Genomic DNA, 25,649 nt, shown 5'->3' on the forward strand with positions numbered 1-25,649 from the left:
CAAATGGTATAAAGAAATTTATTAATACTCCAGACCAGAAGGAAAAAGACAAACAACCAGAAACCAATCCTGAAGGCACGGAAATCTACGATCTAAATGACAAAAGAATTCAAGACAGCCATCATAGGAAAACTCAATGAGCTACAAGAGAATTCTGAAAGACAGTTCAATGAAATCAGGAACCAAATTACTGAACAGAGGGAATTCTTCACAAAAGAGATTGAAACTATAAAGAAAAACCAAACAGAATTGTTAGAGATGTAAAACACAATGGATGAGATAAAGAAAAATCTGGAGTCCTTAAACAACAGGGCTGATAATATGGAGGATAGAATTAGCCATCTGGAGGACAGGAACACAGAAATGCTTCAGATGGAGGAGAGAGAACTTAGACTAAAAAGAAATGGAGAAATTCTCCAAGAAATATCTGACTCAATCAGGAAATGCAACATAAGGATTATAGCTATTCCAGAGGGAGAAGAGAGGGAAAAAGGAGCAGAAAGCTTGTTCAAAGAAATAATAACTGAGAACTTCCCAAACCTGGAGACAGAGCTGGAACTACATGTAAAAGAAGCCACCAGGACTCCTAGTTACATCAATGTAAGACCTTCTCCAAGGCATATATTAGTAAAGCTGGCAAAAGTCAACGATAAAGAAAAAATATTAAGGGCAGCAAGGCAGAAGAGAATAACCTATAAAGGAAGCCCTATCAAGCTTTCAGCAGATTTTTCAGCAGAAACCTTACAGGCTAGGAGAGAGTGGAATGATATAATTAAAATTTTGAAAGACAAAAACTTATAGCCAAGAATACTATATCCAGTGAAAATATCCTTCAGATAGGATGGAGAAATAAAAACTTTCCCAGAAAAACAAAAGCTTAGGGAGTTCCTTACCACAAGATCCCCCCTACAAGATTTGATCAAGAAAGACCTCATACCTGAAAAAAAAGAAAGAAAGGGTTTACAAAGCCTTGAGCAAGGAGATAAATAAGCAGACAAAATAAGAAATTGCAACTCTCTATCAGAACAGATTAGCAGGGGCGGCCCCGCGGCTTAGCGGTTAGGTGCGCGTGCTCCGCTGTTGGCGGCCCGGGTTTGGATCCTGGGCGTGCACCGACACGCCGCTTCTCCGGCCATGCTGGGGCCACGTCCCACGTGCAGCGGCTGGAAGGATGTGCAGCTGTGGCATGCGGCTGTCTACTGGGGCTTTGGGGGAAAAATAAATAAATAAAATCTAAAAAAATAAAAAAATAAAATAGCATATAAAAACATCAAATACCTAGGAATAAGTCTAATAAAAGATGCAAGAACACTACACAGAACAGATTAGCAGACAGTTAAGTCTAAAGATAAAGGAAAAGAAAACATCAAAAATAAACATTATCACTTCATTTTAACCACAAATTCACAACACATAACAGAATAAGTTGTGACAACAACTTAGAAGGGGATGAAACCTACTTAGACTGAGGGAACAAGAGGTTATCAGGGAATGGACTATCTCATCTGTGAGATCTTTTAGACAAACAGCAATGTAACCACTAAACAAAAAATCAGAACAAAGACAAAAATGATAAATAAAGAGAAAACTGAGAAAACCATCACAGAGAGCCACCAAACTGAATTAGCAGTCCAAAATACATGGGATGAGAAACAAGGGAAATACATAACAACTGAAAAACAAGAGATAAAATGGCAGCATTAAGCCTTCATATATCAATAATCACTCTAAATGTAAATGGATTGAATTCCCCAATCAAAAGACACAGAGTGGCTGGATGGATTAAAAAACAAGACCCAACAATTTGCTGCCGCCAGGAAACACATCTCAGCTCTAAAGACAAACACAGGCTCAGAGTGAAGGGATGGAACACGATACTCCAAGCTAATGGCAAACAAAAGAAAGCAGGTGTTGCCATACTTACATCAGACAAAGTAGACTTCAAAATAAAAAAGGTAATGAGAGACAAACAGGGGCAATATATAATGATAAAAGGGACAATCCACCAAGAAGACATAACACTTATAAATATATATGCACCCAACACAGGAGCACCAAAATACATAAAGCAACTATTAACAAACCTAAAAGGAGATATCAACAACAACACAATAATAGTAGGGGACCATAACACCCCACTTACATCAATGGATAGATCATCCAGACAGAAAGTCAATAAGGAAATAGTGGACTTAAATGAGAAACTAGACCAGATGGACTTTAATAGATATATAGAGAGCACTCCATCCAAAAAGAACAGATTACACATTCTTCTCAAGCGTGCATGGAACATTCTCAAGGATAGACCACACGTTGGGAAACAAGGCAAACCTCTATAAATTGAAGAAGATTGAAATCACAACAAGCATCTTTTCCGACCATAATGCTATGAAACTAGAAATCAACTATAAGAAAAAAGCTGGGAAAGTGACAAAGATGTGGAGACTAAACAACACGCTACTGAACAACCAATGGATCACTGAAGAAATTAAAGGAGAAATCAAAGAATATCTGGCAACAAGTGAAAATGAAAATACACCATACCAACTCATATGGGATGCAGCAAAAGCGGTCCTGAGAGGGAAATTCATAGCAATACAGGCCCACCTTAACAAACAAGAAAAATCCCAAATAAGCAACCTCAAACTATGCCTAACAGAATCAGAAAAAGAAGAACAAACAAAGCCTAAAGTCAGCAGAAGGAGGGAAATAATAAAAATCAGAGCAGAAATAAATGAAATTGAAACCAAAAATACAGTAGAAAGGATCAATGAAAGAAAAAGCTGGTTCTTTGAGAAGATAAACAAAATTGACAAACCCTTAGCCAGACTCAACAAGAAAAAAAGAGAGAAGCCTCGAATAAATAAAATTAGAAATGAAAGAGGAGAAATCACAATGGATACCACAGAAATATAAAGGATTATAAGAGAATACTATGAAAAACTATATTCCAACAAATTGGACAATCTAGAAGAAATGGATAAATTCTTAGACTCATAGAACCTCCCAAAACTGAATCAAGAAGAAATAGAGAACCTGAATAGACCAATCACAAGGAAAGAGATTGAAACAGTAATCAAAAACCTCCCAAAAAATAAAAGTCCAGGACCAGATGGCTTCTCTGGAGAATTTTACAACATTCAAAGAAGATTTAACACCTATCCCTCTCAAACTATTCCAAAAATAGAAGAAGATGGAACACTTCCTAACACATTCTACAAGGCCAACATCACCCTGATACCAAAGCCAGACAAGGACAATACAAAGAAGGAAAATTACAGGCCAATATCATTGATGAACATAGATGCAAAAATCCTCAACAAAATATTGGCAAACCAAATACAGCAATACATTAGAAAGATCATACACCACGATCAAGTGGGATTTATACCAGGGACACAGCGATGGTTCAACGTCCGCAAATCAATCAGTGTGATACACCACATTAACAAAATGAGGAATAAAAACCACATGATCATCTCAATAGATGCAGAGAAAGCATTTGACAAGATCCAACATCCATTTATGATAAAAACTCTCAACAAAAAGGGTATAGAAGGAAAGTACCTCAACATGATGAAGGCCATATATGACAAACCCACAGCCAACATCACACTCAACAAGGAAAAACTGAAAGCCATCCCTCTGAGAACAGGAACAAGACAAGGGTGCCCACTCTCGCTACTGTTATTCAACACAGTGTTGGAAGTTCTGGCCAGAGCAATTAGGCAAGAAAAAGGAATAAAAGGAATCCAAATAGGCAATGAAGAAGTGAAACTCTTGCAGTTTGCAGATGACATGATTTTATATACAGAAAACCCTAAAGAATCCATCAGAAAACTATTAGAAATAATAAACAACTACAGCAAAGTTGCAGGGTACAAAATCAACTTACAAAAATCAGTGGTATTTCTATACTCTAACAACGAACTAACAGAGAACTCAAGAATACAATCCCATTTACAATCGCAACAAAAAGAATAAAATATCTAGGAAGAAATTTAACCAAGGAGGTGAAAGACCTATACAATGAACACTAAGACATTATTGAAAGAAATCAATGATGACATAAAGAAATGGAAAGATATCCCATGTACATGGATTGGAAGAATGAACATAGTTAAAACGTCCAAACTACCTAAAGCAATCTACAGATTCAATGCAATCTCAATCAGAATCCCAATGACATCCTTCAAGGAAATAGAACAAAGACTCCTAAAATTCATACGGGGCAACAAAAGACCCCGAATAGCTAAAGCAATCCTGAGAAAAAAGAACAAAGCTGGAGGCATCACAATCCCTGACTTCAAAACATACCTCAAAGCGATAGTAATCAAAACAGCATGGTACTGGTACAAAAACAGACACACAGATCAACAGAACAGAACTGAAACCCCAGAAATAAAACCTCACATCCACAGGCAGCTAATCTTTGACAAAAGAGCAAAGAACATACAATGGAGAAAGGAATGTCTCTTCAATAAATGGTGCTGGGAAAACAGGACAGCCACTTGCAAAAGAATGAAAGTAGACCATCTGCTTTTGCCATACAAAAAAATTAACTCAAAATGGATCAAAGACCTGAAGGTGAGATCTGAAACTATAAAACTCCTGGAAGAAAATGCAGGCAGTACACTATTCGTCATTGGTCACAAAGGGATCTTCTCGAATTCCATGTCTACTCAGACAAGGGAAACAAAAGAAAAAATAAACGAGTGGGACTTCGTCAGACTAAAGAGCTTCTGCAAGGCAAATGAAACCAGGATCGAAACAAAAAGACAACCCAACAGCTGGGAGAAAATATTTGCAAACCATATATCTGATAAGGGGTTAATCTCCAAAATATACAAAGAACTCACACAGCTGAACAACAAAAAAACAAATAACCCGATCAATAAATGGGCAGAGGGGGGCCGGCCCGGTGGTGCAAGCGGTTAAGTGCACGCGCTCTGCGGGGGCGGCCCGGGGTTCACCAGTTCGGATCTCGGGCGCACACCGACGCACGGCTTGGCAAGCCATGCTGTGGCGGCGTCCCATATAAGGGGGAGGAAGATGGGCAGGGATGTTAGCCCAGGGCCAGTCTTCCTCAGCAAAAAGAGGAGGATTGGCAGATGTTAGCTCAGGGCCAACCTTCCTCAAAAAAAAAAAAAAAGGGCAGAGGATGTGAACAGACATTTTTCCAAGGAAGATATACAGATGGCCAATAGGCATATGAAAAGATGTTCAACATCACTAACCATCAGGGACATGCAAATCAAAACTACACTAAGATATCACCTTACACCTGTGAGAATGGCTATAATCACCAAGACAAAAAAGAACAAATGTTGGAGAGGACGTGGAGAAAAGGGAACCCTCATTCACTGCTGGTGGGAATGCAAACTGGTGCAGCCTCTATGGAAAACAGTACGGAGATACTTCAAAAAATTAAAAATAGAAATACCTTATGATCCAGCTATCCCACTTCTGGGTATTTATCCAAAGAACTTGAAATCAACAATCCAAAGAGGCTTATGCACCCCTATGTTCATTGCAGCATTATTCACTATAGCCAAGACATGGAAGCAACCCAAATGTTCAACAGATGATTGAATAAAGAAGATGTAGTATATATATACAATGGGATACTACTCAGCCATAAAAAAAAAAGACAAAATCGTCCCATTTGCAACAACATGGATGGACCTGGAGGGTATTATGTTAAGTGAAATAAGCCAGACAGAGAAAGACAAACACTGTATGACCTCTCTCATCTGTGGAATGTAAACTAACACATGGACAGAGAGAACAGTTTAGTGGTTACCAGGGGGAAGGAAGTTGCGGGGTGGGCACAAGGGGTGAAGGGGCACATTTCTATGGTGACTGACAAATAATAATGTACAATTGGAATCTCACAATGTTATAAACTATTATGACATCAATAAAAGTATTAGTGTGACTTCATGATGAATTTTTAATTTGGGGGGAAATACAAATACACCACACTTACATATTTGCTAGCTCTAAACACTGAAAAGGGCTAGAAACAAAGACCACCTTCTAACAAGGAGCAGCCCTAGTACCTAGAGTATGGTCTCCAAACACTGTTTTCCAATAAAAGGAACTAGGGCTCCCTGGAGAAACTATGAAATATATAATCTTTATGTTAGATATTAGATACCAAGGAAGCTACTGAAGACTACTAAAGTTGTGTCAAAAGGACTCAAGGCCAACTTGAAGAGGTTCCCATTGGCCAAAGAGAGGAAAATTTGAGCATCAAAAAGAACAACTTTAAAGGGGACGAATCCACCATTTATCATACCTTTCCCATACCTCTAAAGTAGATGTGATGTTTTTCTTTATAGAAGTATTCTAGGGCCGGCCCCGCAGCTTAGAGGTTAAGTGCGTGCGCTCCGCTGCTGGCCGCCTGGGTTCCGATCCGGGGCGTGCACCGACGCACCGCTTCTCCAGCCATGCTGAGGCCACGTCCCACATACAGCAACTAGAAGGATGTGCAGTTATGACATATGACTATCTACTGGGGCTTAGGGGGAAAATAAATAAATAAAATTATAAAAAAAAAAACAAAAAAGAAGTATTCTAGCTAACGAACGAAGAAGGAAGACAGAATCAGATTATCACCATTTTGCTGTCTCTGACAAACTGACTGATCTAGGCATTGATCAATGATTGCTAGCATCCCCAAAAGAGAAACAATCAGACACTACTGCCTCCTGATGCCAGTAACAACCTACGAAATAATCTTGCCACCAAAAACTGAACTTGAAGCTGATCAAGCCTCTGGATTCGACTTTCAATCTATAGGAAATAGAGAGAGAGGAACAGGTTAAACTACACCATGGACATGTAATAAGCAAAATCCAAGCAGTGAAAAATCCCACAATGAACAACCCAATTCCTCAAAAAAAAAGAGAAAAAGAGCCTAAATCTATAGGATGAGAGAGATTAAAAGATCTAACCACCAATTTCAATAAATTGGCCTTATTTGGATTCTGATTCAAACGAACAGTACAAAATTTTATGAAATTATTATGCAATTGACAACTGAGTGGACATTTTATATTAAAGAAATGTTTTTTAAAAACTTATTATAAAAATTCTCAAACATACACAAAAACAGAGGCAGTATAACGAACCCCCATGTACCCGTCGACAGGCTTCAACAACTCAGCACCATCCTTGTTTTTCATCTATATTCCACCACTTTTTTTTTTTAAACTGGAGAACTTGAAAGCAAGTCTCAGATATCATATTATTTCACTCAGAATATTTAAGTATGTGTCTCCATCAGATAAGGACTTTTTAAACAGAAAAATAAAGCTATAATACCATTCACACCCAAGGAAATTGTCAATAATTCCTTAATATCATCTAGTATTAATTTTTTTAGTTATTGTAATGGTTAACAAGAGACTCTTAACTGAAATATTTACAAATGAAATGATAGCTGCGATTTGCTTCAAAATAATACGGAAGGGTGCTGTTGGGTGGATGAGGCAAGACTGGTCATGGATTGATGGTTGTTGGTGCTTCATAGGTATATGGCGTTAATTATACTATTCTGTATATGTCTGTATTTGAAATTCTCCACAATAGCAAAAAATAATAACCAGAAAATAAAAACCTACTAAGTAAAGTCAACTAAGACAAGTTAGCCAAACTTTCAAGATATTTTTACTTGATATTTTAATTCAAATTATCAGTTGGAATTTTTATCAGGTTGGTAATGATATTATAATTAACACAAACATAATCAGCACATAAAAGCTCCAAGATTTCTTATAAACATATCTGTTAGAATCAGACATGAAATACACTAATAGATTATGCATCTAACCCTTATTTTAGCTTGCTTTTCAAAAATCAACGTTCTAATTTTTAAAAGTTTAGTTTTAGGCTAACCTTCGATATTTGACAGTGTACATGTTGCAGGTTCCATAAAGACCCCTTCTTTCCTGATAACAAAACCCATTTTAGAGAGGATAAGACACTACTGTAGCCCCAAGGGATAAAACTGTTTGATCCAAATTAATCATGATATTCTTATTCCCTTGCATAGTGACTGACCTAGGAATGACCATGTGACCCAGTTCTGACGAATGAAATGTAAACAAGTCTTCTGATTGGGATGTCTGGGAAAGCTTTTACTTTCCTAATTAAAAAAGGAAGAGTCTTGGGTGGGGGGAGGGTGGAAGGGGTAAAGGGGTATGGTGATGGATAAAAACTAGACTTGGTGGTGAACACTACACAGTTTATACAGAAACTGAAATATAATAATGTACACTTAAAATTTACATAATGTTATAAGCCAATATAACCTCAATAAAATAATTTTTTAAAAAAAGAGGGAAGAGTCTTGGCTGGATAACTCTTATCTCTTTGACTTCCTAACTAGAATGTGGATGAGAAGGCTCATATAGAAATATGAGCCTATAGAAATATAGTGGCCACCTTGTGACGAAGAAGCAACAAGTATAAAAATAAAAGCCAACATACTAAAGATGGTGGAACAGAAAGATAGCAAGAGCCTAGGTCCCCAACTACAGAGGAAACAATTATACCAGCTCTGGACAGTCTAGCCCCTAGATTTCTCGTTATAAGAAAAATAAACTCCAATTTGCTTAATCCAGTACAGCAGGGTTTTTGTTTCTTGTAGCTGAACAAATTCCTGATACAACCGAATATATCAAGAAATATAAGTAAGAAAAACTGAATCAAAAGAAGCACCAAAAATGTCCACTTCATAAGTGCAAAGGGACTAAAACAAATCTAAGTTAATATAAGACAACCAAATTCGGAAAAGGAGAATATTTATTATACAGATATTAAAATCTATACATTGTTAGCTGATGATATATACTTGGTTAAAAAGTCTTTTACTTTGGATATATGCATCATTTCCTTCATTGTGGTGTCTCTACTTCTCAGATGTATTAATCCATTCTCCAAAGTAGCTTCAGTAATCAAAACTGTGAAGAGGATACTCATTTCATCATATCTAAGAAAAAAAGTAAACAAAATACATGAGCACAAATATAATCTGTAAATTCACCACATTACTAGCTTTAATCACTTTAGAGTCCATGCCACATTCAAGAGTCACAAAATTCAAAGGCATAGCTTGAGGGCTGGATCAAAAAAACCTTTTTTCAAGTTTCTGAATCATATTCAAAGGAAAATTTTCAGAAAGTTTCTGACTTATTGTAACAGCTGAAAAGTCATAAAAGAAAATAAAACTGAGAAATAAACACTGGTATCTCAACCCATCATTTGGGGTGATATTATGGATGAAACTCAGAATAACCTCAGCCTTTTGGTACTTGGATACAATCCAAAAAAAAATTATTTTAGACTCATGTCTTTTATTATACTACTATAATAAAGATCCAGTGTATAACAACTTATACCAAAATCATGCTTAATATATAACTTAGTATGCTAACTTATACAGTTGTCCCTCAGTATCCACTGGGGATTGATTCCAGGACACTCCCCCACCCCATGGATACCAAAATCTGTTGATGCTCAGGTCCCTAATGTAGCATAGTATTTGCATATAACCTACGCACATCCTTCCATCTACTTTAAATCATCTCTAGATTACTTATAATACCTAATACATGCAAGTGGTATTGAATAGTTGTTATACTGTATTGTTTAGGGGATAATGACAAGAAAAAAAGTCTGTACGTGTTCAGTACAGACACAACCATTGTAGGCCTTTAGATCCATGTTTGGTAGACTCTGTGGATGCAGAACCAGGGATTTGGAGGGCTGACTGCAGTTTCCAGTTCAGCAATAAATGAATATATCCACACTGGCCTTCTTTCTGCATATCCAGTCACACTATCTCAATGTTTCTTTGCTTTGTAGGACTCCATCAGAAATGATCTTATTTATCTATTTACTTGTTTATTGTCTATTTTCTCCCACTAGAATACAAGCTGTATAAGAACAGGAAACTTTTCTGTCTTGTTTACTGCTGTATCAAAGTACATAACACATCGTAGGCACTTAATAAATAAATATTTGGATAAAAACATCCTGGGACAATAAAGCCTTTACCATATAAAGAACGACTGTAACTTGATAATGTCCACGTGATTCAAAGATTAGGATTTTAGAACCCAAAAGGACTGGAAAGTTCAAGTACCACCCCTTCATTTTATATATGATGAAACCATTAGTTGCTTGATCTATAGAAACGTCCTTTTCTTCTGACATCATCTGAAAGGTATATTTTAACAAGTTACTAGAGAACTGAGGACCAAAACACAAAGCTTCACAACTTTTCACCTAAAAGATATACATTCAATACAAAAATCTAAAGAAATAACAAAATAAACCCAAAGGTGGGAAGAATGAATTACTTTACCAAAAAATAGAAGCTAGTGAAAAAGCAGGGGGTAAGACCAGAGACAGCGAGATCAATTAGGAGATTATTTCAATAATCCAGCCAAGAGATACTGGTGATCTTAACTTGGGTAGTGGCGGTGAAGATGGAGAGATATGGATCTGAGACATATGTAGGAGGCAGGATGACAAGATTTAGTGATGGACGGGATGTGAAGAGTAAGGAAGAGAGAGGATCCAGGTTTCAGTCTTGAGCAATAGGTGAATGGAGGTGAAGATCACTGAGAAGACTGGTTCTCTGTCCTCTTGGATGGAATTATCTTCCACTCAGCCTCAGAATGAACCACAAAGCCAGCAAGGAAAAGGCACTCCACTCAGCCCTGATTCAACAAATGCGTCCAATATACATAATTCCCACCCTGATAAAATGATCAACTCAGGTACATATACTTCATGCTATTAAGTCTTAAAGTTGCACATAGTATGCGCTCAGATATACCTGATGAATATTGTTCCCTGCTGTAGCAGTTAACTAAGGGCACATGGTTCTGTAAACGGGAAAGTTAGGAATAATTTTTAATTATATTATATATACATTTAGAAGAGATTTGTTACTCATAAAGAAACATCATGTGATCAAAAACTGAATAAACACAGTTTTTTAGTTACAAAGACAATTCTTACTTTGAATACAGTTGTTCCGACGAGGACTGCACAGTTTCCAAATAACCAGGCCACACAGAAATTCCACTTTCTAGTAATTCATTAAATAGCCCTTGACAAACCTGGGGAAAAATACAAAAACTTCAAATACGAAAGAAAAGTAGCCAGAGTGTTTACCCTATTTTTGCGAAACCACAAATCACGTTTCAATTTTTAAAATGGACATAAATTCCTTTAACTATGTGATCATATCATTTATAATTTATATATTGTATACTTATAAATTGTATAATTCCTCTGAAAATGAAGAAATTAAGCACTGTGAAGCTGAATACTAAATGCAGATCTTCTTTGAGAGCAATTTTTCTGCCAAATATAAGAATTTTTAGGGGCTGGCCAGGTGGCATAGTGGTTAAGTTCGCACGCTCCGCTTCCGTGGCCTGGGGTTCTCAGGTTCGGATCCTGGGAGCAGACCTATGCACCACTCATCCAGCTATGCTGTGGCGCAGTTCCATATAAAGCAGAAGAAGATGAGCACAGATGTTAGCCCAGGGCCAATCTTCCTCAGTGAAAAAGAGGAGGATTGGCAACGGATGTTAGCTCAGAGCTAATCTTCCTCACAAAAAAAAAAAAAAAAGAATTTTTATTATCTAAAACACAAACAAACAAAACCAAACAGATTCTATCAGAGAAAAACAGAAGTCCAAAAGGGTATGTTAACTCTAAACTCATCTGAGAGTTGAGAATTGAGCCCTAGGGTTATACTACCATGTCAGGAAGAGAAGGAAGAGTCAGTTAAGAAACTGAGCAGAATTAGCCAGAAAAGTAGGAGGAAAACCAGGAGAGTGGTATTCCTGAAGCCAACTCTTGAAAATGTTTCAAGAACAGAATGATTGATTCGTTTCAGTGGAATGCTGGAGACAAAAGCCTGACTGGAAATACAGAAGTAATAATGACTAAACGACTTAGTAAACTTTACTGTTTTCTTAACAAGCAATGGTGAAGCAAAACAAAGCAAAATTTAAAACACCCTTAACAATCTAGAACTAAAACTCTAAAGCAGGATTTCTCTCATTCCGCACTGCTGACGTAGGATGTTTAACAGCATCCCTGGCCTCCAATAGATGCCTGTAGCACCCTCCTCCATCTCTGGCAACTAAAAATGTCTCTACACATTCCAAATGTTCCCAGGGAGTGTGGGGGTGTAGGGGGTGCGCCTGAGCTACAGCACTGTTTCTCAAACTTTCACTGGCATCAGAATCACTTGGAAGGCTTGTCAAAACACAGATTGCTCAGCCTCACTCCCAGAGTTTCTGATTCAGTGGGTCTGGGGTGAGGACCAAGAATGTGCATTTCTAACAGGTTCCCAGGGTAAGACCATAGTGAAGTAAACGGGCATCAAGGTACTTGATATTTTGGGGATAGATGAGAATATAGATATTAATAAATCTAAGAAATTAACAGGGAAAAATAAACATGAGTTTTAATAAGTTAGTGGTTGCCAGCAGAAAATTTGCTCTTTCTAATGGAAGGCAGAAAAGGAGAGAAAAAGCTCTAAGCATAATTAAACGCTGAAGACATGAGGAAATGAGAACCCTCACACCATGGGTGAGAGTACAGATAGGCGCAGCCAATCTGGAGAGCAACCTGGCCGATACTGTGAAATTAAGGATATATATTCATTTTATCCAAAAATCCCATCCCTGTGTATATAACCCACAAAAACTCTTGTATAGCCCAGAAAGTTACATGCATAAGTATTCTCTCCATCATACTGCTAAGGGAAAAAGTTAAAAACAGAATAAGATATATAACACACTATCCTTTTGGTAAATTACAAACATTCAAGGCACAAAATACTACAATATTCTTTTAAGAAAACAAAAACAAAACAAAAAAGGCCCGCAATTGTAATGACAAAAATCTAGGGGGCTGAGTTCTTCTTTGTTCTTTAAGCAAAAAACTCTAGGAACTGGCTACCTACCAGGGTGTTGCGTGGTCTGCCACAACCCTGGGGGAAAATGTGGAAATTAAGCCATTATCTTCCCTTTCTCTGAGCTCACTATCCCCACCTTCCCAGACCTGTCCACAGGAGTCCTCGCAGAAAGCTGAGAGACTTTCAGTCTTTAAATCTTTCCAGTGTCCTCCTTCACTCAGGTCCTGGATGGGTCTGAGTCACCCAGACAGAAATGACTGCTAAAAGGGTCTCTGGAAGGAAATTAAAACCACCCTCCTAGCTTTTCTTAAGAGTAATTAGACCAGATAGATAGAAAAATCAAAATAAGATTACAGATCTACAACCTGTGTTTATACCAACAAGTATCAAAAGTGTTAAGTTAAAAAGAGAAGGGGGGAAGAAATAATTCACTAGACATCTGTACAAATATTTTGATTACCAAAACTATGCATACTCACTTTAAAAATGCAACTATGACCGGGCATGACGTTAACAGCAAAATCTACCAAATTGTATTCAGCTTCTTTAATATACTGTACTTCAAATTATCTATAACTATCCATAGTATTTATCCACAGTTCATTATTTTATTAAGATTTTTAAAAAAGCAAATGAAGCAAATAAAACTTTAAATGGAAAGCTACTCATTTACTTGGAATAACAGTTATAATTAAAATCATGACATTAAAACTCATTGAACCCACCTGTCTTAGTTCCACTGTTGGGCCTCTTCCCACATCCAAAGCAACCTTAATAGGGGCTAAACAAGGGTGAAGTTTAAGTACCTAAGGCAATTTAAAGAGAGGGGAAAAAGGACAGCACATCTTATTTAAATATAACACAAGCACTAACAAACATAGAGCTTCCTATAGTTAAAATTTTCTGTGTGAAAACGGAAGCTAGCTGAGGTCATAAAAAACCATGTAATAAGCTATTCAGCTGTCTATATCCAGCTGCTCATGGATTTCTCCACTTAAGAAATTCTGCAGAAATAAGTTCCCTGGATACTCACCCATTTTCCGACAACCCCATTTTCCCTCAGGCAAAATGCCCCTTTCTAAAAGGCATCACTGCCATCCCTACCCAGCCTGGGCCACGTGGCTTATCATTTGGACCTTCTCTCGCCCAAACCCACAACTCTTCTCACACATTCATCCATTTATCAAACATTTGAATGGCTCGTTGGTGCCAAAAACAGTTCTAGGTGCTAGGGACAAAAATCCCTGTCCCTCATGATGGAAAGAAACAAAATAAATAAGTAAATAGTGCTAAAAAAAAAAAAAGGGGGCGGAGGAGAAGATAGGAAGTGCTGGTCAAGGGGTAGGTTACGGGACGGCTGTTTGCAATTTTAAATAAGGTGGTAAGAGAAGGTGTCCTCTCTGAGGTGACATTTGAACAAAGACTTGAAAGGTGGCTGAGGAACAAGACTTGTGGATACTGGAGGAAGAGCATTCCAGGCAAAGGGGAGAACAAATGACAAGGCTCTGAGCTGGGAGCATGCCTGGCATGATCCAGAAACAGCAAGGAGGTCCGTGCTGTTAAAGTGGACTGAGTGAGGTAGAGAGCAGTAGCAGGAGGTCAAAAACGAAAAGGTTCTGTAAAACATTTTAGGGGCTTTGGCTTTTCCTTTGAGTGAGATGAGGAACTTACTGGAGTGTTTTGAGCAGAGGTGCAAAGTAACATGTACCCTTTAAAAAGAGCCACTCACTAGGGGGCGAGGGGATGATAGTGGCTTAGACCAGAGTGGAAGCAGTGGAGGTGGTAAAAGATGGTCAGATTCAGGATGTATTTTGAAGGTCGAGTCAAAGAGGTTTTGCTGATGGTTTGGATGTGGGGTATAAGAGAAAGAAAGGATCACACTTGTTTGTTTGCTATATATATACTACAAATCCCAACCCCAAAACAATTCTATAATCTGACTTTCTCTATGGCCATATCAGGCTAACTGAACACTGCATAATAAATCACTTAACTATGCAGAGTGTTGCTACAAACTCACGGCTGCCAATCCCAGTTGAGCACCCAACATGTTAAAACTTTTGATTTGGAGCAGCTCCCTTTCACATTCAAGAGGAAGCTGACTCACTCTTGCCACGTAAACCCCAACTCCTCCACATTTTAAGCTAATAATCTTGCCTCCTAATTCCCTAAGAAAACAGAGGGTCTGAGTAAAACTTCCTTCAAAGGCTAACACACCCTGGTAGCCTATTTATATCGTTCTCCCCTGCTGTTTCAAATAACTCCCTTTCAAGACCAATCCTTCCACTTGTATTCTTGATCCTGTCTTGATTCCCTCCTGCTTCTTCCAAAATCTTGCTCTATAAGTCATTTCTTTTCTCTCCAATAACTTCAACCCCTCCTCTCTCTTGATTTTGAGCCTATAAAAATGCTCAAGCTGCATGTCCTAAAATAAGCCTTTCCCTTGACTCAGGCCCATATCTAGTCCCTGTGATCCAGTGATCAGCCACTGGGGTCAGACCAGAAGCAGACAAGACTTGCTGGTCTGTCTTACTCCTACTTAACACTCAGCTTCTAATATAAACGGGAGCCATCAATTGAAAGGCTCAGGGGCTAAGAATTAGAGATAGCTGTCTAGCCGCCTATGATCAAACAGAAATGCCTTTGGGACTAACCAATAGGGATGCCTTGTTCTATTCTGTGACAACCCACTTCTTAGTCCTGCCGCCAGATTCTAAAAAAACTGAAAAATACTTAAGTTACTTGCACTAAAATAAATTTATTACTCAGAGTTTGTTAGAAACCAAGCATACTAATGTTAAAAAAGGGGGCAGGACATATATTTTAAGTTTCCCAAGTCTATCTCTGAAATATCAAAAGCACCTTTCTATGAAGATTTTTCTTTCTTGTAAAGGAGTTATCTGTTAGCTGGAAAGAATCGTAGAGGTAGGCCAGCATGCCTCGGTCTAGATCTCCATGTACAGATAAAACAGAAGGAATCACACTTTTTCGTCCATCTCGGCCCTTCACAGAAAAGTAGAGCAAAAATAAAGTCTCATTTAGCAGATCTATCTCTTAAAATCACGTATTTTAAACTTATAGAATCAGAATACAAACTGATGAATAAATCTAGAAGGAATGATAAAATTAATTTTAAAAATCACCATTTGGAAAACCTCACAGTAATAATGATTTGGGCAAGAATCATCAATGGATGCTGTAACGAGTAGGTCAAAATTTGGTGAGAAACAGGTTATTTACACAGTCTTAAAGTATCTGCCCACAAAAGACTTATTAATTACTCATTGCAAAATACTTATCAGTTTTACAGTGGAGAAACCTGGTAGAAACCTTAACCAAGTGATAAAAGTTAACATCACCAATAACAAATTGATGTTATATGCCTCCTGATATGATGCACTGAGAAGAGGGCGGCACCATTTCTGTGGTATTCTTAACAAAAATACATGAGGAAACATCAGAGAAACTCAAACCAAGAGACATTCTACAAATGTCTATACTCTTCAAAAATGTCAAGGTCAAGAAAGACAAGAAAAGATAAAAGGAATTATTCATTTGAAAGAGACTAAGGATACATAACTACATGAAATATGTGATCCAGACTGAATCCCGGACCTACAGAAGACATATTGGGATAACTGGTTATATCTGAAGGGTTCTGTGGATTGGATGGTAATAGTAGATTACCGTTACTTTCCTGATTTTGATGGTCGCATTGTGGTTATGTAGGTAAGTGTCCTTGCACTTGAGAAATACATACTGAAGTATTAAGAGGTCATGGGGCACCGTGTCTGCAGCTTATTCTCAAATGGTTCAGAAATAATCAGAGAATCTGAGTAAAGGATACACAGGAGCTCAAGGTAAAACATACGTGTAATTGAGACCCATTTCCAGGATACATGTGCAAAAGTTCATGATCTCCTAAATTCCACAGGGTTTCTATTGGCTCCTTTCCCCAGGGAAAATTGTAATAAAGTTTGTTTCCTTTTCGTCCCTCTTCATCCTGACAATCGCTGCTGCTGAAGTTAGATGGACTCATGGCAAACTGGAAAAAAAGTTTAAGTCTGTCTTATTAACTTATTAAAATAAATCTTAAAAAGTAAAGTTGCCTGAGATTTTTTATGCAGCAACTGAATGAAAGTGGTCAAGTCCCAAATAAAAATTGTTAAGTTTAATTAACTATGAGTGAATGTACTGCTAAAAATACTGTTTTTAGTCTGAAAGACCTACAGAGAAAAACAGTTGATGCTATCTAGCCTTTTTGTGGTCAATTAATAAGAGGGGAAGGTAACCATGAACTAAGTGGGATAAAGAAGAAAGTATTATATACTCACCATTCTTATCCTTCTGTGAAGAGCTTAATTATTTGTGATTATTCCATTTAGTTTAGCAGGGTGTTTGGGGATTTTAAGAGTTGGAGAAAGGTAAGACAATGGCGAGACAAAAATGCTTTCCTCAACTCTTTTCTCTTCAGCATATACTAAAACTTGATTGTAAATTACAGAACCAGTTTGACTAATATGGAGAGTTCATGGAGGTAGGAAGCAAAAGTTGAAGCTGTATGAGTGAGAAAGGGAAAGGCTCAAACTCTACACCAGCCAGGAATGCCTGGTGAGGGAGTTGAACTTTACCTTGAACGTAAAGACTTATCAACAAAAAGCTTCTGAGCAAAAGGGAGATAGCAAAGAATGTCTTAACCAAAGTAACTGTTATATGGAACAACAAAAATCATTACAAAGAGTTTTTTATTTGTACTTGTTGATTTATTATAGCTGCCTCTTATAAATATAGCATAGCTACACCAAATAAAATTTCATTTATTATAGAGAAGTATTACCTTTGACACACTAAGACAATTTACCTATTAACTATTAAATTAAGGGTAATTATTGTAGTACCTTTCTCCACCACAGGAGTCGATGACGTAACCAGAAATCAAGCCATTGGCTTGCAGTTCTTGCTGAAGTAAACCATACCAGTGAAGCTTCAGTCTTCTCACCGATTCTTTGGCTATCAGAAATACCAGATATTACTTATTTGAAAATTATATAATCTATCCCAAAGTGAAAATGACTGGTTCTTGACTATTTAAATACAAAGCCAAGTTATTTGCCATTATTTGGTACCTTTTAACACCATCAGGTGTCTGCTTAGTATCAGAAACAGGATGAAAACACACTCCAATCTGAGCAAGGCCAAAAGGTAGCCTCTTGTTTACCAGATCCAGGCAATTAACATAGTGTTCCAAGGCACCTGTCAAAAGATAAATCAAATCTATTCTATAAACCCACATCATTTTGGTCAATTTATAGACAAATTACTACTAATAATAATGCTAACACAGCAGTACAAGTAGCATGGATCTATTAAGGTAGATCTTAATTGATTACAACTTAATTTTAGGTAGCTTCCCTCCAACTTCTTAGTTTGAAGATTTTCAAATCTCCAAGCAAACTGAAAGAATAGTACAATAAACACCTGTAAACACTTCACCTAGATTCACCAATTGTCAACATTTTGCCACATTTGTTTTTTCTTGTTCCTCAAACATTTCAGTATGCATCTCCTAAAATTAAAAATATTCTCTGTATACTATGCACTATAAAATTAATCATATAATTTCATCTAACAGATGGTTGATATTCTGTTTTCTCTGATTGTCACCCAAAATGTCATTTATTGCTGTTCTCTTTCTCCCTAATTAAGGTTCATGCACGCATTTTGATTAGGTCTCTTTAATCTCTTTGAATCTAGAACATTTCCCCTGACTCCTCCTTCTCTACCTTTGCTTTTAATGATACTGACTTTTGATTTGAGTCCAGGCCAATCATAGATTATCTCACATTAGAGATTTGTCTGATTGTTTCCTTATGATTTAACTTGGGTTCATTATTTTTAGCAGGAATAAATACTACATAGTTGATGTGCATGTCTTTTTTTTTTTTTTTTGTGAGATCAGCCCTGAGCTAACATCCATGCTAATCCTCCTCTTTTTGCTGAGGAAGACCGGCTCTGAGCTAACATCTATTGCCAATCCTGCTCCTTTTTTTTTTTTTCCCCCCCAAAGCCCCAGTAGATAGTTGTATGTCATAGTTGCACATCCTTCTAGTTGCTGTATGTGGGACGCGGCCTCAGCATGGCCAGAGAAGCGGTGCGTCGGTGCGCGCCCTGGATCCGAACCCCGGGCCGCCAGCAGCAGAGCGTGCGCACTTAATCGCTAAGCCACGAGGCCGGCCCGATGTGCATGTCTTATTGCATCCTAACAGGAGGATCATAATATCAAACTACCCCACTATAAATGAAACTAAATTTGATTACCCGGTTAAGGTAGTAAACAGCTATTCCCCAACAATATGCTGCTCCCCAACAATCTTCCACCCAATTTTTTAGAATCCAGTGATGATCCTTGCTTGAATCAATTATTATACTGGGGATTGCAAAATCATAAAATAGTGATTCTTCTAATCTACCTTTCCTTCTACACTTATTGCATAGCTTCTGTAAAAACAAACTTTCTCCATCTCCTCCCTCCGCTGGCAGCCTCAATTACTTATTTTTTAAATTAACACTAAGGATTAAAATTTTATTTAATGTGTTAATGATCCATTACCATCAACATTTGTTTTAATGTTCAATTGGTCCCAAATTTAGCCAGTGGGAGTTTCCTTCAAGCCAGCACCTGTGTCCTTCTGACATGACCCCACTAGTCTTCAAGTAATTCTTTGCTTTCTAGCACTATAAACTGTCCCAAACTCACCTCGTACTTTCCCTGCCCCAGACCTGGAATCAGCCATTTCTCCAAGCACTGGTTCATTTTAGAAACCAAATTCTGGGTACTAGGTGTACTCACTGCTATTGAGTGTAATTGCTTCTAGGCCCTCTCAATGAAGAAAGTTAGGAAATATATATTTTTAAAAAATCATGAGGTCATATTGTCAATTCAAATTTAACATTACAAAGTTTATCCCTGCCTTCGTTTTTTTTTTTTTTTTTGAGGCAGATCAGCCCAGAGCTAACATGTATGCTAATCCTCCTCTTTTTGCTGAGGAAGACCGGCGCTGAGCTAACATCTATTGCCAATCCTCCTCCTTTCCCCCCCCCCAAAGCCGCAGTAGATAGTTGTATGTCATAGTTGCACACCCTTCTAGTTACTGTATGTGGGACGCGGCCTCAGCATGGCCTGAGAAGCGGTGCGTCGGTGCGCGCCCGGGATCCGAACCCGGGCCGCCAGTAGTGGAGCGCGAGCACTTAACCGCTAAGCCCCGGGGCGGCCCTATCCCTGCCTTCTTTTACATCTGTATCTCTTTTCTCTTACAGTGAAAATCTTGGAGCCTAATAACATTAATCTATCCATCTATTTGCTTTATCTTATAATATATATGAAATAGCTTCTGAATTATAATTCCAACATTTCTACTTATTTATTTTTTCAGGGTGAGGGGGACTAGCCCTGAGCTAACATCCGATGCCAATCCTCCTTTTTGCTGAGGAAGTTTGGCCCTGGGCTAACATCCTGCCTATCTTCCTCTACTTTATACGGGACGCCGCCACAGCATGGCTTGACATGTGCGCCCGGGATCCGAACCTGCGAACCCCGGGCCGCCGCAGCAGAGCTCGGGCGCTTAACCACTACGCCACCTGGCCGGCCCCCCAACATTTCTACTTAGAATAAATATAAGTTCAAGACTTCTTTGTAGTTCTTTATGCACTTAGATTATATCCCACTAAATGACAGCACTGTGTTCAAAAGTTACTTGAATTTGAGATTTCCACTTCTGGTAAGAGTTGACTAGCTTGTTGATAACAAGAAAAGCCGGTCAAAAAACATTAAAAAAAAAATCTGTTTAAAGACATAGGAGAGCTATCAAGGCAGTAAGTACTTGAGGGTCCAAGATTTGGAGAAAAGGGAAGAGCAGAGAGGTGAACCCAACACTTAGTGCTGCTTTTCCAATTCTCAAGCAGCAGAGCTGAGAAGTTGAAATGCTGAGTAGAGCTTCCAGACATGTTATGAGACTGGGAAGTACAAAAATTGTAGTTCCTAGCTCACCAAGGAGGAGCGGCCCTGGTAAACAAGACAGCCTCTCACGAGGGACACTCAAGGGACTACACTCTCGGAGTAGAGGCGAAAAGACTGAAGCCCAGCCCCCAATAAACTTAATCCCGGATTGTATTAAGAAGATATGCTCCCGGGCCGGCCCCGTGGCTTAGTGGTTAAGTACGCGCGCTCCACTGCTGGCAGCCCGGGTTCGGATCCCGGGCGCGCACTGATGTACTGCTTCTCCGGCCATGCTGAGGCCGCGTCCCACATACAGCAACTAGAAGGATGTGCAACTATGACATACAACTATCTACTGGGGCTTTGGGGGAAAAATAAATAAATAAATAAAATTATAAAAAAAAAAAAAAAAAAGAAGATATGCTCCCACTCTAGCGGCCTACCAAAAGCAAAAGTAAACCCTCCCAGGAAGAAGAAAATGCCACCCAAAGCTTCAATTTATCTCTACAATTTACACACAAATTACCTAGAATATCAGGAGAAAAGTCCAAATGACCAAAAGCCCAGAGAAAAACAGATACTAGAAACAGATATATCTGAGTTGCTAGACAGACTTTAAAATGTGATTAACGTGTTCAAGAAAGTTGATGACAAGATGGGGAAAAGGTCTAACATGTATAATTAGTCACAGAAGAACAGAAGAAAGAGAATGGGCATTTACAATACTTGGGGACATGACTTAGAATTTTACCAACTACTCATAAGCAGAGGCTACCACAGTAGTTCAGACATGGAATAAAGAGAGCAAGGGCATTGGGCATAGAGAGAAGTGGCAAATTGATTACTCTAAGCTAAACACTAGACAACCAAAGTATTTGGCAGATAAGGGGCTTAAGTTTCCTAAAGGCAAGAAAATATCTGGCACATCAATAGATGCTTTGATGAATGGACATCTAAGAGAGCCAAGTTTCATTTTCCAATAAAGAAGAAAAGATTAACTTGTTTTGGGACATGATAAGGAGCAGTGATTTAACTCTCCCAAAGTAAAGCCATTATAGGATAACTGAAGTAGTACAAAATTGTCACCTTTATTCACAAGTTTTAGTTTGCTTTATTTGGTTAAGGAAATCTTTAAAAAGGTTACAATACGGGTACTAATTTGCAAAGAACCATGGACATTGGTTATTTTAAATTACTTTATGGTACCACTTAATGAAAAATGGCAAGGATAGCATTTTGCAAGGATCAGATGCTGTGGCAGCAAGTCTGTCCTGTAAAGAACCTTAATTTTTTTTTTCAGAATCTCCGCAATCATGTTCTATTTTACTTTAAAGGTAAATGGTGCCCTACAAATTTCTGTGTATTCACTCAAGAATCACTTATAAAGCTTGATTAGTCCTATTATCTTGCAGACTCAAAAATTACCTAAAGGGCTCTTCAAACAACAGATTGTAGATCAGTTTTCAGTAACCAAAATTTGGGGGGAGGAAGGGGCATTTTCTTTTTGCTCTAGAAAAATGAGCTCTTGGTTGGTCTATTGTGTGTAAAATTGTAGAGTAACTCTGGAATATTCATAAACATCTTAGTAACGACGAACAAATGATTCAAACACACGATTTAATTTAGGTCCTAATTCCAGGGCTGCTCAATTGAACTCTAAAATCCTAGCCCCGTGAAATTGAGAGCGTTACCAGGTCCTTCGGCCAGATTCTTTAAGGAACAGTAACGATTCCATGGACCAGTTTTCTCCAGGGTAGACGCACTGTAAATAAACCCAACTACTTCAAAAAGATGAGAACCAGATAACTTCCTTTCCACGTGAATAAAGGGCCAGTTGCAATTCGCGAAATCGAGCGAGACTGCCTTTCCACCCCGACACCTATTTTAAAGCATGAAATCGTGAAGCGTACCGTGAAGAAGGCTCTCCCGTAGCTTCCCAGAAGTTTTTAATAAGTTCTCAAGAAATGCTACTAGCTGTTCCTTACTCAGCTCTTTGTCTTGCAAGATTTCGCGCAGCGTTTCCGCAGAAACTAACCTGAAGGCACTGTCCCCGGGCAGCGAAAGGCCTGGTTCATGGTGGAGGGCGTCCACCGGGAAGACCTGCTCCCTGAACACTACCACCGAGGACCACCATTCCGCCGCGAGGTTCTTCCGCAACTCTATGCCCAACGGGCCAAAGCCGGGGTGGCACCCGCTCAGAAGAGACTCTCGGCTAAGCTGCCGCTGGGTGCCGCTGAGGAAATGCCTTCTCTGACAGAGCTCCACCAGCGCCTCGCTGCCCTCGCCACCGGACTCCGGGGCTTCTCTCGGCTCGCTACCCCGCGGCAGCTCCTCGTGCGAAGTCAGGGGCCCTCCGAGAGAGCTACTCCCTTCCATCAACCGGTCCCGCCGCCCCCCATCTACTCGACCCCCAAACCCAGACAACAGGCACCTGCAGACTTTCCGGCAGGCCCTGACGGCTGCACCAGAGCGCATCGCCCTCGTCAGTTAAGGAGCACAGTCTATTAGACGGCTGATCCCAATAAACCGCCACAACGCTAAGAGCCCGAGAGCCAACTGCGCAGGCGCGACGGAAGTGACCGTGCGCGCGGCCGACCCCACCCACGGAAGCACGTCACTGTTCCGGCTACGGCCGCCGCGGGCCTTCCCCGCCAGCCATGGAGGAGGGCAGCTCGCGCCTTTTCTCACCTCAATCAAGCCTGGTACCCTCAAATTGTTCTTCATCTGACTTCATCAGCACGGGTAAAGGTCATTCCCATTTACTTTTCAGCCACCGTTGAGTCAGCTTTACTTTCCTTCCTAATGGACATCAAAATACTTCGGTGTTCTCCAAATCACCATTTAAATACACCTTCTCAATCTTAAATGTTAACGAAAAGAAACTTTGGTTCCCATTTTTAACAAGTTTCTTTATGATGGCTTGGAGACCCAGGCCTTCGTTGTAAAGCTGGTAAATGCTGCCGCCAGCATGCCTACTCACAGCAGTTCTCCTGGGAGTGTGGGGTGAGCTGTGACGGGGAAGGGGTACGGTTCCTACACATACTGGAGTGGTTCTCAAACGGCAGTCCTCGGCCAGAGGGTGGCCAACAGTACCTATCACTGGGAACACTAGAAACAAACCGCCGCGAGGAGCCCAGCATTGTAAACATGCCCTCCAGGTGAATGTGGAGGCACACTGCGAACCACTAGCATATAGTAAGGTCTTCTACCAGAGGATCCTTCTAAAGGTTCTTATCAAAATATGCAACCTTGTGTGATTACCTGTTTACAATGGAGATCCATGATTACCTAGCAGGCTTGTGACTTTATCTGTATTTTAACACTTAGAGCCCTTAAGAAAATTGCTCAAATAGTAAAAAAAAGTACACTCGACTGAGGAAAATGGTTGATTTCAAAGCCCATGATTCCTTACTTCTAACTTCCCTTAAAGTGGTTAGGAAAACTTGAAGATTAATCCAGGTGAAAGAAACAAGCTACTAGATTCCACTAGACTACCAAGAAAGGGCAGTTTATAAAAAGAGGGTAATAGCTTAGCAATTGAGTTAACATAACACAGGAGCAGCTAAAATTTTTCATCATGTGTAAGGTGTTGTGAGAGGCTCAGAAAACCCTTCTATACAAGGACATGTGCTCAAGTTTGTAAAAAGAGAAACTAGAAAATGAAACTGTTGTTGGAAAGCAATTGTTAGTCAACTGCAAAACTGGGCATTATTAACATGGTGTTTTCCACACTCAGGAAACACACACCAGGAGAGGCCTACACGCAAATAAATTAAAAGAGAGAATGGGGAGAAAAATCACATTTATTAGTGAAGACAACCACAGGCTGGACACAACACACATGCTAAAAAGTGGACTGTTTTTAAAAACTTACTTCAAAGGTAAATAGGTAAATGTTTTCCACAGCCCCACAATCATTTCAATAAATGTTTACAAATTAAAGGCCCAAGTTAGACATTAAACAGTAAAATATGTAATAAATACTCCAACCTACCCCAAAAGCTTCTTATAAGTTAAAAGTCATAATGAATTTGACTATCCATGCTATTGAAAACTCTTCAGTTACTAGAGAGGCTGAATCAGTTTTCAATGTATTAGTCCTAAAAACACCACTCCCCATCCCCCCCCCCCCCGAGGCAAATTCTAGTTTGTTTTACATTTTAGGATGAGGCATTAACACCAATTAAAGCCTCAGTTTAATAATCAGAATTTAAATGAAGTCTCATGAAGACCTCTCCTCTCCTGGCAAAAAGAACTAACATATATACCACTCTCTGGGAAGACATTCCGACCTACTTCTAGCCATTATTCAAATAAAGGATTAGAAAGATTGGTGAGCCGAAGTTAAATCTAAAGCTACCCCCTGGGATCTTTCCAGCAATAAACCCATGTTGACCCTAACAAGATGACTAGTACTATAGTCACTGTGCTTTTAGTTATGTTGCTTCCTCTTGGTTAACCATTAATTTTGATGAGAATTTCTTTTTCCTGTGTTCACTTGAACATGAGTAGACCTTACAGTTTGAAGTCCTCTCGAGTTTCCTGAATTATTGGAAAAACATTCATGACTCCCAGTGTGACTACAGTTAAGAGCCCCAGGAAGCCTGTGAAGACTAGAATCTATATATAACCTGCACTAAGAACACTGAAAACAAATCCAAACTTAGCTCTTGGCCAACCACCTTAAAATGTGTAATAGTC

The 25,649-nt window shown here is 39.0% G+C and overlaps 1 protein-coding gene across 3 annotated transcripts; it reads right to left on the reverse strand.

Moving 5' to 3' along the window:
- Window positions 1-8,793: 8,793 nt before the first annotated feature.
- On the reverse strand, window positions 8,794-25,195 carry POLG2 (DNA polymerase gamma 2, accessory subunit). 3 transcript variants are annotated; one of them, XM_058561390.1, is made up of 8 exons: window positions 22,859-25,195; window positions 18,079-18,205; window positions 17,851-17,962; window positions 16,824-16,997; window positions 15,815-15,955; window positions 13,678-13,758; window positions 11,038-11,138; window positions 8,794-8,998 (listed from the first exon to the last, which is right to left on the reverse strand). In XM_058561390.1, the coding sequence occupies exons 1-8, from the start codon at window positions 23,421-23,423 to the stop codon at window positions 8,833-8,835; spliced, it is 1,467 nt and encodes a 488-aa protein (XP_058417373.1). In that variant the 5' UTR covers window positions 23,424-25,195; the 3' UTR covers window positions 8,794-8,832. The 3 variants fall into 3 exon arrangements, with proteins under 3 accessions (XP_058417373.1, XP_058417375.1, XP_058417374.1); XM_058561391.1 differs by lacking the exon at window positions 8,794-8,998 and adding an exon at window positions 9,013-10,227; XM_058561392.1 differs by lacking the exon at window positions 16,824-16,997.
- Between the last annotated feature and the right edge of the window lie 454 nt (window positions 25,196-25,649).

The sequence above is a fragment of the Diceros bicornis genome, chromosome 18, assembly GCF_020826845.1.
Source record: "Diceros bicornis minor isolate mBicDic1 chromosome 18, mDicBic1.mat.cur, whole genome shotgun sequence".
Classification (NCBI taxonomy): Eukaryota; Metazoa; Chordata; class Mammalia; order Perissodactyla; family Rhinocerotidae; genus Diceros; species Diceros bicornis.

Excerpts from the sequence above, each read along its gene's own strand:
- POLG2 (XM_058561390.1), bottom strand. The coding sequence starts at position 23,423 with ATGCGCTCTGGTGCAGCCGTCAGGGCCTGCCGGAAAGTCTGCAGGTGC. Across the intron at positions 18,206-22,858 it reads ACGGGAGAGCCTTCTTCACG|GTGCCTTGGAACACTATGTT; the intron begins GTACGCTTCACG and ends ATCTTTTGACAG. Across the intron at positions 8,999-11,037 it reads TCGGAACAACTGTATTCAAA|ATATGATGAAATGAGTATCC; the intron begins GTAAGAATTGTC and ends TTTTTTTCTTAG.